This window comes from Eublepharis macularius, chromosome 4, assembly GCF_028583425.1.
Source record: "Eublepharis macularius isolate TG4126 chromosome 4, MPM_Emac_v1.0, whole genome shotgun sequence".
Lineage (NCBI taxonomy): Eukaryota > Metazoa > Chordata > Lepidosauria > Squamata > Eublepharidae > Eublepharis > Eublepharis macularius.
In genome coordinates this window covers 152,842,465-152,858,810 of record NC_072793.1, presented here as the reverse complement: position 1 = coordinate 152,858,810, position 16,346 = coordinate 152,842,465, and the positions used below count along the sequence as shown (strand labels likewise).

Here is a 16,346-nt window from a genome sequence, read left to right as displayed (position 1 = left end):
TTTGAGTCCCCACTCCTCCACTTGAAGCCAGCTGGGTGACCTTGGGTCAGTCAGAGCTCTCTCAACCCCACCCACCTCACAGGATGATGGTTGTGAGGATAATGACATACTGTGTAAACCGCTGTGAGTGGGCATTAAGTTGTCCTGAAGGGTGGTATATAAATCGACTGTTGTTGTTGTTATTATTACTGTTATGTGCGAGTGGACTGGGTGTGTGGTAACAGAACAGAGTGTCCTTTGGTGAGCTAGAAACTCACTTTGTTCAGTGTTACACTGGACATGCCTGGTGCCGATGATTAGGACTGGATTATCCTGAACACTGTTGCAGTCTTTGGTTTCTTCAACTGTATGAGCCAGTGTTGTCTAGTGGTTAGAGCTGAACGAGGACTGGGAAGACCCAGGCTGAAATGCTAACTCAGCCATGAAGTTCTTTTAGTGACCTTGTGTCTATTTCCCTCTCAGCCTAATTATGTGACAGAGTTGTGAGATTAAACTGGAGGAGGTGCCATGAGTTATATCCAGCCAGTTTTTTCACTCAATTCTGCCCAATTCCCCACCTTACTACAACCCCCATCTCACATGAAGCTCCTGTAATCCCCCTTTACATGGTTCAAGACATAGTTAAAGGGACATTTCCTTCCTTTGGGATTCAGCCCCATGTATATTACCTTGAGATTTTCAGAAGAACAAGAGAATTAATAATGTGATAAGTTTAATCACAGCCCTGTGTGCATTTGGTAATTTAGGCGGGGGGGGGGACCACAAAATTCAACATCCTGAAAATCTGAGTTTTATGTTTTTAGAAAAGGATAAGTTTCTAGTTCTTCGGGGGGAGGGAGATCTTTATACAAAGTGCTTTGATCACTAGAAAGCACCATATGAATTCTTTATAGGGGAGGGGGGCGGAAAGGAATACGGAAAGCAGAAATACTCAGAGAGATGCCAGAAACTGGAATTCCTGGTCACCACCACCATTACCCAGATTTGAGATTGTAGTGGGCACTGCACCCTCATGCTCTTAGATCTGCAGCCTGGAGGATGGAAAATTAGGGCTTCTTTTTTTAAAAAAAGGAGTGGGATAATATATGTAGGGTATGTATGTTTAGCCCTGCACATGACTGACTGTCTCTTTTACAGGATGAGAAAAAGTGCTTTATGTGTGACTCGCGTCGGCCATATGATCCCTTAACCAACCCGAACAGCCATCGTATTGAGAATGTAATCACCAGCTTTGCACCCCGCCGTAAGAAGGCCTGGTGGCAGGCGGAGAATGGTAAGAATAGAAAGTGGTTTTGCATCCCTACTATTTGATTTCAATGGGCTTTCACTGGTGTAACTCTGATTAGGATTGCACTGTAAGTGCTGTACAAAAGGAAGAACTGCATCTGGGCATAGCTGCTGTACTTCCTCTCCCTGATCCGGCTGTAATCAGGGAATATCTCTAGCACTTTTTTAAAATTGGGCATGGACTGTCGTAACAGGATTTACAACAGTGCAATCCTTTGCAGATGTACTCCACTCTAAGCTCTTTGTTTTCAAGCAACTCTGCATAGGATTGCACTATTAGCTACTTAAGCTTTGATCCCCAAACTTGCAATAAATCACAATGACTGCCACTGATGACAAGAAAAGAAGAGCTGCACAGAAGGGATGCAGATGAGAAATAGTGTCTGGGGTCTTTGGGGAAAAGGACGAGAATCACCGACAATAGTTATTGTCTAAGTTCCAGGGGTATAGAATTCTATCCTGTTGTACAAATGTACACTGTTGTTGGCGTTCCAGCCCCAGATCAGAGCAGGCAAACCTGCAGCCTTCCCTTTGAAAGGAAATGAAGCTGACTGCCAGTAGGCTCTATGCCTGTGTGTGTGTTGGGGGTTCTGCCGTGCTCCGGGGCTGTGTGTAGCTTTGTGTGGCAAACTCACTTGTGACTGAGCAAACCTACCGTGCCCTGGGCAGTCTGCAGAGCATTTCTCTCTGCTTGGGCTCTGGCAAGGCCAAGGCAGCGGCCATGCCGAGGGTGTCCCCAGAGCACTGTTTCTTTCCTTTCTCTCCCACGCAGAGGAAATGTTGAATCATACCCGGCTGAATCCTTTCTTTCCTGAGCCTTTGCCAGGCGGGGGTGGGGGACAAGAGTCCTGCTGACAACAGAGGAGGGGCCAGCCGATCTGGTCACTGCCTGCTGGTCACTGGGGGAGCCTTGTCTCTGACAGCTGCACTGTCTGTCTCTACATCCCAGGACAGCAGTGTGGCACATGAGTGTTTAAGGCTTCTCCATGAATGTCACAGGTGCAAGATTCTTCTAGGAGTCACTCTCACCCCGTGGTTCCGTTTTTACATTCCAATGTTCTAGAGTTTTCAGCATGCATCAAAGGGTGTTCAAGAGGTACCTTTCCACCAAGTCAGTTGTTATAAATTAAGAGCAACTCTTTTAAGAGTAATTCTCTAAAGCTAATGATAGCACAAACAAAGCATCAGCTTGTTTAGATACTACTGCATCATCCTAACTCTACTTCCTCCTGTAGCCTTTCAATTAAAATCATCTATAGAGTTCATCCCCCTTTGGAGATAAGGTGGGTGGTTACTAGGGCCTTTTTTCTGGAGTGGCATCTCACCTCTGAAATGCACTCCCTATAACTTTGAGGACCCAGGTGAAAACTTTTTTGGTTACCTAGGCCTTTTGCTGACTGTTCCATGTGGTTTATCCTTTGCTGGGGTGGGGTGATTTTAAATGTATTTGTTACTCCTACTTGTGATTTTAGCCATTGTTAGCTGTAGTTGTGTTTTAAATGTTGCTTTGTGGACTGGAAGCTCCTGTGCTGAGAGTTTTGGAGGATACACATTTTAAAACTAAGTAAATAATGCACTGACTGTAAATCCTTTAAAAACTTGCCTATAAAGAATTCCACATTGGCTCCGAAAGCCTGCAGGAACAGTAGAAGACAAACAGTGCAATCCTAAACAGAGTTACACCGTTTTAAATCAGTTGAATTCTATGGAATTAGAAGTATGTACAACGTTACTCTGAAAGAGTTCCACAATTTTGGGAGTCAATGCAGTTAAGGGTCTCTTTCCCTCTTCCCAAGTTTCTTGTATCAAGGAAGCTCCAAGCAAGCTTCTCCCTAGATTGTAAATGTGGTTGTGGACCATACGTGGCTTAATCCTGCCTCATCCTATATTGGTTTTCACACTTTCTACTGTCTGGGAACAATTTTCTCATTGACTACTGTGGAAATCCTATGCATTCCAAAAGTTCTACAGAGGGTTCTAGGATGCCCACTCAGGCCTGCTTCAGGGAGAAGAGGTAGCAAATGTTGACATGGTAGAATGGATTATACCACCTCAGAATGCATGTGGTGGTTTCCAGTTTCAAATGTCCTTGTATACGTCCTTGTATCTGTGAACCAAAAAGCAGTGCTGCAAAAAAAAAGTTCTCTCTTCTCTTGCTATGTTTGATTTTCCATATGTGTAGAGCATTCCAGAAGGTGATCCTCCACCTGCAATTTGAAGCGGTGTGCTCCTTTCTGCCACTACAGCATTCTACCACTTTATTCTCATTGGTTCAAGCAGGATGTTGGTGATAACTGTTGCACCATACTGGCTGTGGCATAAACGGGGGTTTCTTCCTAGAGTGTACTCCATTATCCAGTGGTTCCATATTGCAGAAGATGGTCATTGGGGCATGTAAAGCATGTATACCATTACTATCTTCCTTGTAAAGAAGTCCTGATAGTTTCTGAAGAAGCCCAGAGTTCCCCCACACACAAACTGAAAACCACTGGCTCCTCCTGTTTTGCTGGGGGCTAACACAAATCTCTCTGTTTATCTAGGTATGGAGCAGGTCAGCATCCGCCTGGACCTGGAAGCAGAGTTCCATTTCACTCACCTCATTATGACTTTTAAGGTACATCCTATTCATGACTAGATAGCCTTCTTCTCCAGTAAAGGGCTCCATGCTTTCCTAAGTTGCTTCTTGAGAGCATTTTAGTATGGAAGAGGCATCATTCATTCACTTAGTTTTATGAAGAATCTAGACAACATCATTGACAGTCTCTTGGATTCCAGATTTTTCTGCATTGTTTTTCCATCAGTTTGTGATATTAAATTTTTTTAAAACACAATAACAGCACCAGTCTTTCCAGCATAAATTTTGTTTATTTATGTCTTTATTTTATATCTTGATTTTCTCCCCATGTGCCCTAAAGTGGCCTTCAATACAAAAAATCACAATAGCAGGCAAAAACCTTTAATTTTTGCTGCTTCCCTTTCTGCTGTTTTAAAGCAGCTTCCATTTTTCAACATAATTAGTTATTTGCTGTCCAGATGCAGTAGTAGCCGTATTCCTGAATGGACGCTTAATTAGTTGATTATTGTTCCAAAGCGGTGGGAGTGGTAATTTATTATTTCATTCTTGTTAGCCAAAGCAATTGCTCATTAATTTCCAGGGGAACAAGAAATGATTTGTTGGCTCTAGAGAGGTGAAACTGACAGAGCCTTCCAATCTGTCTCTAAACTCGGCTTCCCGGCTATCATTGCATCTCCCTTTACTTGAGCATCCTCATGTAATTCGTCTCGTGTAGAGAGACTCCGAGAGTGGCCACTTCTCTAGGGCTACAATAGGTCTGACCCAACTTCCGATCAATCTCCTTGACTGAAATGGACTTTCCACCAGAGACAGCACAACATTTCCTTACTGGTTAATAAGATCTAGCTAGAGACCAATGGAACAGGGGTGGGAATGAGCATGGAAAAGCTTTCCATACTGTTCATAAACTCCATCCCACAAAGCTTGAATTTCTGATATTTTAATTGAAATCTGCTATTGGCTGTTATTATTTATGGAAGCAGAGTGGCATCGTTATATCCATGGTGAAATCTCTTACTTTAGAAAACAGAGTGAAAGCCAGTTATAGCTGAAGAAACAATGTTGCCTTTGGACTGTACCTCCGTGGTGCCACACAGCTAATTTGAGTTCTTAGGACTGAGCCATTGAATTCCCAACAACCAGTCAGCACATTTTCTGGCTAATGCTATGAAGTAACCTGGAAACTAGGAGACTATAGGGATAGCAGCTTTACAAGTTTCACCCGTCAAAAGCAGGTGAAGTAGATTCTGTTCTTACAAAGCACTCGTGGGGACCCAGTGGAGTGCTCTCATGGGGTCCCAGGGGTGCCCAGACAAAAGCTGAAGAAACCCTGCCCTCAAAAATATCTGCTGACCTTTGTGATGCATAATATCTGTATCTGTTTTCCTCATGGCGGCTATTGCTGACCACACGTTCCCTTTTGAGGCATCACTGATTGTGTGTGAAGAATTACTTGTTTGTGCTTCCTGTTTTGGTGCCTGTTGTGACAGTGTGCCATAGTGCCCGTAGTACCATGGTGTGGCTGTATGTTCATCACAACAGACGTTAATAATGCAGGATACTAATGTGGCTTTGCCATAGTATTGTGGATGTTCTCTGTTTATTGACATAATGGATGGGAAAAAATTAGGAGTATGCTTAGGAAAGGTGGATAATAGAGGTAGATTTTTGTTGTTCTAGTATTGTCTGATATCCAACAGTGGAAAAATCAAAAAGAAAATATTATTATGAAATCTTTTTTTTATTAGACAAAATTCTGAGAGTATTTTAGTAAATGTTTTATAATGTAACATGGATTTGTTTTTATTTCAGCTTGGTGTGCAGCGGCTGCTCTATGCCGCATGTGATGTTAACACATATTTGTCATAATTTAATGAAAGATTTAAAACAATGTACAAAACAGTTCTGTTCTACATGCTAATACATATTCCGCTATGTTTTACAATGTTTAGTTTTCAAAGCAATTCATTCAGTCCAAGGTGGTTTCTCCATTGCTGGTGCTGCTGCAGATAAAGTGCAGTGGCAACAGGGCTTCCACATAGCAGGTTTCCCCACAGTTTCCCTGCCTCAGCCCCCCAGCAATGGCTGTACACCCTCCCTGAGCCACTTGAGATTTTGAATTTTTTAAAAAGGCGCTAGAATATTATTATGCCAATATACCATTGGAACAATATGTGTACTAGGGTCTCTGAATTCTCAGCTTTCATTTTCAAAAAAAGTCTCTAGCACCTTCTATTGTGCAGATATGCCTTTCCCTTTATATTTGTATAAGGAAAGGGGCTAGAGGCTTATTTGTTGTTTTTAAATGGAAGCTGAGAATTCAGAGAACCCAGTACACATATTGTTACCATGGTATATTGATATAACAACATTCTAATGCCTTTTTTTTTTAAAGGCCCTTGCTGGCTGGGGGGTAGAGTTGCCAGCTGAGGGCATCCCGCAATGTCAGTTCTGGCCGTGTAACCAGAACTGATATCACCACATCCTGGGATGCTCTGGGATTCACTGGAAATTCTATGATTTTTATCATAGTTTTACATGAATCCTAGAGCATCCTGTGGCATGGTGATGCCATTTCCTATTATATAGCCAAAAGTCACATTGTGGGATGTTTAGCTCTCCCCATTTCTTATGCTGCTCCATTGAGTGCTGGTGGGGGATTCGGGAGGGGGCACTGGGAAGGGTTTCCTTGCCAGTGACAGGCAACTGACAACTCTATTGGTGGGGAGACGGGCAGTGTCAGGAATGGGTGCCATATCAGAGGAAAAATCCAAGTTTTCCCACTCATACAGCCATCCAGGTTTTACTGTGATTTTTCCCAAAACACTGGAGCAAAACAGCTTTGAGAAAAATGGGAGAAAAACTCAGGAAGCCCCAGGAGGTACTGAAATGTACCATGATGCTTTGATGGGGAGGAACCCACTTCCCAACAGCATTGAATCTGGGGCATTTAACTTGTGTGGAAATTTTTTCCCCTGAGGCTTCCTATCTTTCAGAACTGTGTTTCATTCCAGACTGCATAGTCCATATAGATACCCGTTTGTCTGAGTAGATTCTCATGAAAGCAATCAAGCAAACGAGTAGTAGCCTGTGGAATATGTAGTCCCACAAAAATAGTGGGCGGCCATTTCCACACTACTCATCTTCATCTGGAACGGGGTGCAATGTCGCAAAACCCCCGCGGAAAATAGCAAAACTCACGCGAGAAGACACTATCCCACTTTTTTTTGCGACGTTGCGCCCCATTCCGGATGAAGGTGAGTAGTATGGAAGCGGCTGGCGAATATTCAGATTGAGAATTCTGAGTCTATTCAGAAAGTACACAGTGGGGTTTTCAGCTGGTGAAAAAGGAATATGGGGTTCTCTCTGACCACCAGAAACTGCTGTGTTGGGGATCATGGGACCTGCATGGACAAAAGTCATGTGGAATGAGGGCTATATATCAAAACAAGTGAGTGTATGTACCTCAAGATACGCAAACCTAAAGTTTGGTTCACGCAAGCACACTTACATGTGTGATTGGGCTTTTGCAGTTCTGGCCCAGTCAGACTTACTAGGTAAACAGTCTGGACATATGTAAACCTCCTCACTTCTCCTCAACTTCCACAGACTTTCCGTCCAGCAGCCATGCTGGTGGAGCGCTCGGCAGATTTTGGCCGCACCTGGCAAGTATACCGTTATTTTGCCTACGATTGTGCTGCATCCTTCCCTCATGCTTCCCATGGATCCTTGCGTCGGGTGGATGATGTCATCTGTGAGTCACGTTACTCAGACATTGAGCCCTCTACTGAGGGAGAGGTAAGTGCAAAGCAGGAGAGTCAAAAGGAGAAGGAATAACAGTTTGTGGTGAGGTGGGTGTGGCCTCCAAGTTCAGCTGTGCACAGGCCATGTTACTTGCACCTTTTGGAGTCTCCTTTCTCCTTGAGATGGAAATTTAAACTAAGGGGTGCCTATATTGTCGAAGGCTTTCACGGCCGGAGAACGATGGTTGTTGTGGATTTTCCGGGCTGTATAGCTGTGGTCTTGGCATTGTAGTTCCTGACGTTTTGCCAGCAGCTGTGACTGGCATCTTCAGAGGTGTAGCACCAAAAGACAGAGATCTCTCAGTGTCACAAGAGATCTCTGTCTTTTGGTGCTACACCTCTGAAGATGCCAGTCACAGCTGCTGGCGAAATGTCAGGATCAGGAACTACAATGCCAAGACCATGGCTATACAGCCTGGAAAATCCACAACAACTAAGGGGTGCCTGTTTGGATGTCCTGAACTGGTTATTAGTTTCACACAATATTCCCAGTTCTCCTGCATTATGATGTTTCTTCCTTCCTTGTTACAGGTAATTTATAGAGTGCTGGATCCAGCCATCTACATACGAGACCCCTATAGTCCAAAAATCCAGAGTGAGTCTCTGTGAGGGATATTGGGCTAAAATGGGGTTGGGGGGGGGGTTGGCTTGGGGCAGTAACTCCCAACTTCTCTCAAGGGGAGCAGAAAACAGATTGGAGTCCTGATGCACAGATAGGATCTTTCCACTTCAGAAAGAAACACTAAGTTTGTATGGCCTAGCTTTCAATTTTTGACACTTTTAAGGCAGATCTCATGACAAAGTTCTCAGAATGTAACAACACAGTGCTATACCAGTATCCCCAATTTCACAGATCACATACACTCCACATAAAGGCATGCTGGCACGCTGATCAGTTGATGATGCACCTTAGATTATCTCTGAGTTTTTCTTTATTTAAAAAAGCTATATCCCACAGTGTCCAAAATTTGTCCGAGGCAGCTATCTTGTGTTCAAGAACACAAAAACATTAAACTTTTTTCCTGGGGGAAACCTCGTGCTCATTTATGAAATGACAGCTCACTAATGAGAATGACTTGCAAAGATACAATACACACAATTTTCCAAAAGAGAGATCCAAAATTTTCCAAAAAGAATTCCAGGAACTTTGGCATGTTGAATGTCAATTCCTGAAAAGTATCTTGTTTCATATGTGATCCAAAGTTCCTAAGCAAATATATCACCAGCATAAATACAAGATCTTCATTCTCAAGAAATTGTAGAAAACATATGGCACAGACCTCCCCCAACTAATTCCTAAGAAAGTGGAGATCTCTGTCTCTGTCTCTCTCTCTGTCTCTCTCTCTCTCTCACACACACACACTCTCACTCACACACACACACGCACATACGTATGTATGTATGTATGTATGTATGTAAAGGTTAAGGTAGTCCCCTGTTCAAGCACCGAGTTATTACAGACCCATGGGGGGATATCACATCATGACATTTTCTTGGCAGACTTTTGTTATGGGGTGGTTTGCCATTGCCTTCCCCAGTCATCTACACTTTACCCCCAGGAAACTGGGTACTCGTTTTACTGACCTCAGGTCATGAACAGAGCTTGGGCTGCAGTACTGCAGCTTACCACTCTGCACCACGGGGCTCCTATTTGTATATATGTATTCACTAGCTAATTAATCAGTTGCTGAACACTGGTATGGCCTGCAGCTGACTCTGAGCCTGGTTCTATTTGGGACTGAATTATTTTAGTCCTAGACATATTTCTGCTTTGGCTGTAGGTAAATTTAACTCTTGGCTCTGGGTGTATCTGGGAAAAGTTATCCCTTTTCAGCTCCCTGCTCTGTCATATTCTGATTGAGAACTTAAGTACGATAGCTCAGATACTCCTGAACAGCGCAGTCTCTTGTGGGCAACTATGCCAATGGCAGTGATCCTCTATATGGTTGTCTTCCCTTTCCACTTCTTCCCCTCCCCACAAATACGTGTCTCCCAGACCTCCTGAAGGTCACCAACTTGCGGGTGAACTTGACCAAGCTGCACACACTAGGAGACAACCTCTTGGACTCACGACGGGAGATCAAGGAGAAGTACTACTATGCTGTGTATGAGATGGTACTACGTGGCAACTGCTTCTGTTACGGGCATGCCTCGGAGTGTGCCCCAGTTGCTGGCAGCCCTGCTGATGTTGAGGGCATGGTAAGGCCCCAGCACTGTTTTTCTTTATTTTCATATTTATGTCCAGCTTTTTCTACCCAATGGACACCTAAATACCTTAAAATATAATTCTTCCCACTTTCATTTTATCCTCAGAACAACCCTGTGAGGTAGTTTGGGCTGACTGGCTCAAGGTCAACCAGCGAGCTTTCATGGCACAGTGGGTATTGGAACCTGGGTCTCCTAGTCCAATACTAACCATGCTAGCTTTCACTTCTGAACAAGTGCGTGCACACACTCTTACATTTTCATATACATGGAGAAAGAATGCCCCTTATTTCCATCTTGAAGGGTGCTCTAGATGGTCTCTTTGCCTTTAATAGCTGTCTGCCGTGTAGATATTCAACTGGTACAAGTTCTCCAATCGCTATGTAGCTGTAAAGCACCTGCTGAACTTCTTCCGCTCATGCAGCTGTTATCATAGGAACTCTTTTTGGGCATATCTGTGTTCCAATCTATTTATTTTTTCACTCTGCCTTATTGCTTTGACACACACACATGATGGGAATATAAGATTCTGCACAAAGCTCTGATTCTTCGCCATCTAACTATTGAAGTCCTTCTGAGTCCCCCTTCAGGTTATGAGACTTTGCCACGTACACCTTTTCTGTCTGTCTACTTTTTTTATCCTGTTCTTCTTTCAAGAAGGTGAGGGTGGTGTATATGGTTCTCTGTAGTAACAACAGGAAACCGAGATCTGGATGCAAAGTCTGTCCCTCTAACATGGAGGCGAGAGTTTTATTAAGAAGCTGTCTATAGCAACAATTGTAGCAACAGCTACACATTCCAAACCAGTCATAGGCAACTACTCAAATATGCTGTGATCAGGCTTTTGTCTTATCTATGAAGCATAGCGAGAGGAACACAGTGAACCTTAAGACATGTAAGAATATTACTTAGAGTGTATGGGAATATTGTGCTCTGAGAAGGATGAGAGACTTATTATGCTCAGATGAAACATATTGACACTGCTTTCCCTGTTCCTGGGTGGTGTGCCAATCGACCAGGAATCAGGAATGCAGAAAGTCAGCATGTAGACTGTGGTGTGCCAGCTCCAGGCCTACAGTTCTCCCCCATTTTAGCTTTACAGGAACCCTGAGCCCCCTTTTAGCTTTACAGGCTGAGTTTCTGATTTCTTTGTGAGCTGAAGGTTAGGCTGAGAGAGAATGACAGGCTCAAGATAACCAAGCAAGCTTTTATGGCAATGAGGGGATATGATCATGGATGTCCCAGATGCTAGTGTGACACTAACCACTACGCATACTGGTTCTTTGGATTTTGGCATTAAGTTAATTTCTTTAAAGTTTCTCAAGCTGCTGAATTATTGTCCTCTCGGCAGGAGGTGCTTGTAGTTTCCTCGTGCATGTGCGCTTCTGGAGAGGCATGGTGTCACTTCTCGGAAGTGATGTCATCACGCTGGCCACAGAGTGCTCCTGTGCTTTGTGTGGGGCTAATTCTGACCCACTTGGGGCCAAAATTGGCCCCAACAAAGTGCAGGAGCGTACCCACAGTTGGTGTGATGATGTCACTTCAGGAAGTGATGTCGTCAGGCCCTGTCGGGAGAGCGCCCAGTGCATGCTTTCTCAGGTTGCCTGCTGATGGTGGGCAATTGCTGGAGGGTTTGTCCCTTCCTGCCAATCACCAGCAATTAGAGGGTTACTAGGTAACCTCCCCCCCAGGAGATTTCCCACCACTGGCAGGCAACTGGTAAGCATGTGCTGAATTCTGTGCCAAAACAAAATATAATCATGGCTTTTGCCCCTATGTGTGAGATGGAACTGTGACTTCCGCGGTTGCATGCCTTCTGGGAAGGGTGAGGCACACCAGTGACTTGGTATTGGGAGGAAGTGTTGGACATGCTCTAAGAACCCATGTGCTTGAATGATTCCACTCACTTTGAGTGAGACCCACATCCCTCTTTTTCATCAACAGGTACATGGCAGCTGTGTCTGCAAACACAACACCAAAGGGTTGAACTGTGAGCAGTGTGACAGCTTCTACAATGAGCTGCCCTGGCGTCCAGCAGAGGGGCGACGCACCAATGCTTGCAAAAGTGAGTTGAGAAGGGCTACTGGGAGAACAGGGATGCCTGAAGTAAGGCAGTGCCTCCTGAGGGGAAACTAGGCCCAAGAGAGGTAGCATCTGTAAAGTGGAAGTACTCCCCCTAGGCACATGCTAGAATTCGACTATCTTCTATCCCAAAAGAGAATGTGGGGCTTGGAAGGACACTACTTATAGGGGAAGGAGGACATTTTATGCATCACTAAATGCTGGTGACTTTGTAGCTAATAATGACAAGGCCGACTCTACCATTACAAGGAGACCACTACCTCAGAAAGCAGAATTAGGAACCATGAAAAGGCAGCAAATTGTTATTTATTTGATTCAATGACACATTTTTATAATTTGGGGCACTCTGTGGGTAGGCAGTGTGAGTGAAAACTGGGTGAATGTTTACTTTGTTTCAATATGGCATCTTTTGGTACTCCAAATTTCTTGCCACTTTCCTTGCAAAATAGATACTTGCATGATTTTCAGTCAGTAATGTACACGTCATATTGTTCTTTTTTATTCATGGAGGTTAGTTTTACATAGGGCACCTCATCAGGGGCTGTAAGAGGTGGGATTTTTTTTAGGGATTTAAAATAGGTATAATAAGCAGCTGTTGTCTTACCCGTATTTATATCGAGTGGCCCCAGAGTTAGATCAGTTTCTCTGTCTCCACAGAGAAAAACAAAATAGTGACCCCAACATGTTGCCTGCCAGTATGTTTTCCGGCATCCACTTGCTTTCCCCCCAAATAATCTCTTCCCAAAATTAAAGGGTTAACCCCGGCTTTTCTCCACATTACTGAAGAAAGAGGTGCTTCAGAAGAGCCAAAACACCTTTGCGTTTGCAGGGGAACACCAGTTCAGAAACAGCTTCCTCCAGTGTAGGAAGGTGCTTGGTTTAGAACCTCCCAACATTTTGAATTAGCCCCACAACCTCATGGCAGCCATTTTATTTTTGATACTATCCCTCATGGCTGTCATTTTGGGGAGGTGCCCATGGTCTCTTTTCCAAATTCTAAAAGTGTCCATAGGCTCAGCAAGGTTGTGGACCACTCCAGAGCACACATCAGGCAACATGAGGGGTTGAGCTGTGCAGTTCCTTATGGTTTGGGATGATGGTCTGATCAGGAAAGAGATGCCTGGAACGGGGTGTTGGCATTCATCACTTTCTCCACAGAGTGCAACTGCAATGAGCATTCACGCAAGTGCCACTTCGATATGGCTGTGTACCTGGCCACGGGCAACACCAGCGGCGGGGTCTGTGACAACTGTCAGCACAATACCATGGGGCGCAACTGCCAAGTGTGCAAGCCCTTCTACTACAAGGATCCCACCAAGGATATCCGTGATCCCAGCGTGTGCCGTGGTAATTCTCTGTGCGTTTGGGGTGGGAGGTACTCAGGAGGGGTGATACTAGGGGATACACATGGTTTCAGGCACTGAGGCACTGTGAACCTCTGGGAGGAAGTCTCTATCCTTTAGCATTACAAAGATCTTCAGAGGTTGGCAGCATCTGAATTTGCTGACAAGTACCAAGGCCTTGCTTGTCCCTGGCCCTCTTCTTTATACTTTTAGAAGATAATGTTTGAGGCTTGAGTTTCTGATTTATTTGTGAGCTGAAGTCTCATGATCCTTAATTCCTCAGACAAGAATTAGTTAAATTTCCTTCTGGGAAATGTTTATTCCAGTACCTGTTGGGTACAAATAATATTGCGAACCTGGAGGGTGGGGTTCTAATGGCTTCTTTAAAAAGGGAATGTAGCTTGTTCCGGTGAAAACACTCAGACCCCAAGAGCAGCACATTGCTTGGGCTTTGAAAGCTAATTGGAGCTTTCAAATTCTACATCTTCATTGGCTACGTTTTGCCTGTAGATTGGTTGGAGGGGAGAGCGTACCTCCTGACTAAAGTGTTCTCTTTCCCCTGCAGGGTTAGGTCAGTGCAGTCAGTTTCTGTGTGGAATTTAGAATGTGATTCAATAAACTTGCTGAGATTTAAGGGGCAATATTTCTAAGCAGGCTTGAGGACCAACATACTGCTTCTTACGCATTAAAGCTATTTAAGTTATTTTTAAGTTCTGGGGCTTGGATCATCAGACTAGTCTATCCCAAAATTGAGTCGATCGATGATGGAGAAAATGTTCACACGTTCAACTCAAAACTGCTTGCATTTTTGTGAGCATCCCTATCGAGCTTTCAGATATTTGGGCAATTGTAGGTACTTGCAAAATACACATGTGCTCACAGAGGTAGCCATCAACCTCCTCAGCAGTGCCCCCAAGCCACAAACTACCTTTCTGACGCATGGGGTAGGGGAATAATCTGCCATGGGAACTGACTCTCTAAACAGAAGGTAGGTTCCCTCTGGGACCTGTGTTTCCTGGAAATTACTCTCCCTAATCTTCCTCAGTGTGATATCCTGCCTTGCTTGATGGGAATGCAGGAGCTGTAGCTTTTGTGACCTCCTGAATTGAATTGGAAAGTTGAAAATATTACAGTTTAAAGCAATTCATTGCATCCTATCGTGTGTGTCAACATCTGGGTACTCAAGATAAATGCTGCAAGGGGCACAGAAGCAAATATGCTCAAATTCTGCTCGTTTTAAATGGCAAAGAAGCCATCTCAAATGTATCTCAGAAAGTTGGGATACAAATCTCTGAAAGAAAATCAATGGTGCAAGCATATGGGGTGCTATAAAGGTAAAACAGGCTTTGACAGTGTCATCATAAGCAGTGTTACACCTTTCTAAGTCCATTGACGTCAGTGGGCTTAGAAGGGTGTGACTCTGCTAAGGACGGCAATGTGAGAGTAGCATAAGTTCAGTTTTCAGACATCTTACTTGCAAGGATTGCAACATCACAAGATAAGATCTCTCCATCAGCAGCGAGATCATTCATTTGCTAAAATGTCAGATAGATTTTTTTTTTGCCTATATTAGGTGAGGGTGTAGATTAAGTTTTTTTTCTCCAGGGCCCTCTTTGCTCCTTTAATTGTGTGCTCTGTTCTGTTTGCACCTTTAACGTCACCCCATGTCTTCTAGCCTGTGACTGCGACCCTGATGGCACTCTCGACGGTGGAGTGTGTGACACTTATGATGATCCGGTGCTGAGATTGATTGCTGGGCAGTGTCGCTGCAAGGAGCATGTGCAGGGACCACGCTGTGACAGATGCAAGCCCGGCTTCTTTGGACTGACTGCAGAAAATCCACAGGGCTGTCAACGTAGGTGCCCTTGTCTCTGAGGGGTTTGGTCGATCTGCCTCGGTCCTCTAAGCAACACACAGTCGCCATTTCTATGGGCCAAACTACAAGTGACGGATGACACAGGTTGGACACTTGTCAGCTTCCCTCAATTTTTGATGGGAAATGTAGGCAGCTTGGTGGAATGTTGGACAAGTGACAGTTGAAAAGTCCATTGGACAGCAGTCGGAGAGCCAAGCTGCAAGACCAGGATGCCTACATTTCCCATCAAAACTTGAGGGAAGCTGACAAGTGTCCAACCTGTGCCATTCGTCACTTGTAGCTTGGCCCTATTTCTTTCTCCAAAAAGTACATTTGTGCAGTGTGACTGAGTAGGCTTCTGGGAAGGTCTAATATCACCATTAAGGGATCAGAGGTGGATCTTGGATAGCTCATAGGGTGACCTTGGGCCTGTCTCTATGTCTAACTTACACAATTGAAGTCTAACTTACCTCATCGGATGCCTCTGAGATAACATCATATGTATTGTCTGCACTTCCCTGGAAGAAGGCTGGAATATAAAAATTATATCTGAATCAGGGGGTGGGGGCTGTTTAGTTGTTTTGATCAGATCCACTTTCCTTACCAGGCTGCCAATGCGACCCACGGGGCACGGTGCAGGATGGCCCTCAGTGTGATGCGATGACAGGCGACTGCTTCTGCAAACGTTTGGTAACCGGACGCAGCTGTAGCCAGTGCCTGGTGAGTGTCAGGCAGTCTTTTTTTTGTTTCTTGTTTTGCCTCCTAGACTGAACAGACCTTACTGGAGCCAACCATATATTCTCTGCTTTCTCAGATGCCTTTCCTTTCCTTTCACATCCTTCCCCCTCTTAGGAAAAGGGGTCCCTGACATGTTCTTTGTGTCTTTTCAGCCTGAACACTGGGCCCTGAGTCCTGACCTACATGGCTGCCGGCCTTGTGACTGCGATGTAGGAGGAGCTCATGACAATCAGTAAGGAGCTAACAGAGGGAGTGCTGGGCCACAAGGTGGGGCGGCCTAGCAAGGAGGAGCCGGAGCCCAAGAAGGGAGAATGTGGGGCTTCTAAATGAGCTCAGGGACTGATTTAAGAAATGACATGGGGAGGTGGAGGGAGAGGCTGGTGGCACTGCCACAGCAAAAGAACAAGTTCACTTTGGGAGGTGAGATGAGGAGAGACACTGGGGGACAGGGGTAGGCC

General features: G+C 44.6%; 1 protein-coding gene across 1 annotated transcript in view; it reads left to right on the top strand.

Moving 5' to 3' along the window:
- LAMB2 (laminin subunit beta 2) overlaps positions 1-16,346 on the top strand; it is a 48,630-nt gene that overhangs the window by 4,166 nt on the left and 28,118 nt on the right. The window contains exons 3-12 of the mRNA XM_054977382.1: positions 1,138-1,273; positions 3,828-3,901; positions 7,472-7,660; positions 8,197-8,260; positions 9,662-9,864; positions 11,815-11,935; positions 13,111-13,299; positions 14,971-15,150; positions 15,758-15,870; positions 16,041-16,120. Of these exons, the coding sequence (XP_054833357.1) occupies positions 1,138-1,273; positions 3,828-3,901; positions 7,472-7,660; positions 8,197-8,260; positions 9,662-9,864; positions 11,815-11,935; positions 13,111-13,299; positions 14,971-15,150; positions 15,758-15,870; positions 16,041-16,120 (1,349 nt within the window). The remainder of the gene's footprint in view (positions 1-1,137; positions 1,274-3,827; positions 3,902-7,471; positions 7,661-8,196; positions 8,261-9,661; positions 9,865-11,814; positions 11,936-13,110; positions 13,300-14,970; positions 15,151-15,757; positions 15,871-16,040; positions 16,121-16,346) is intronic.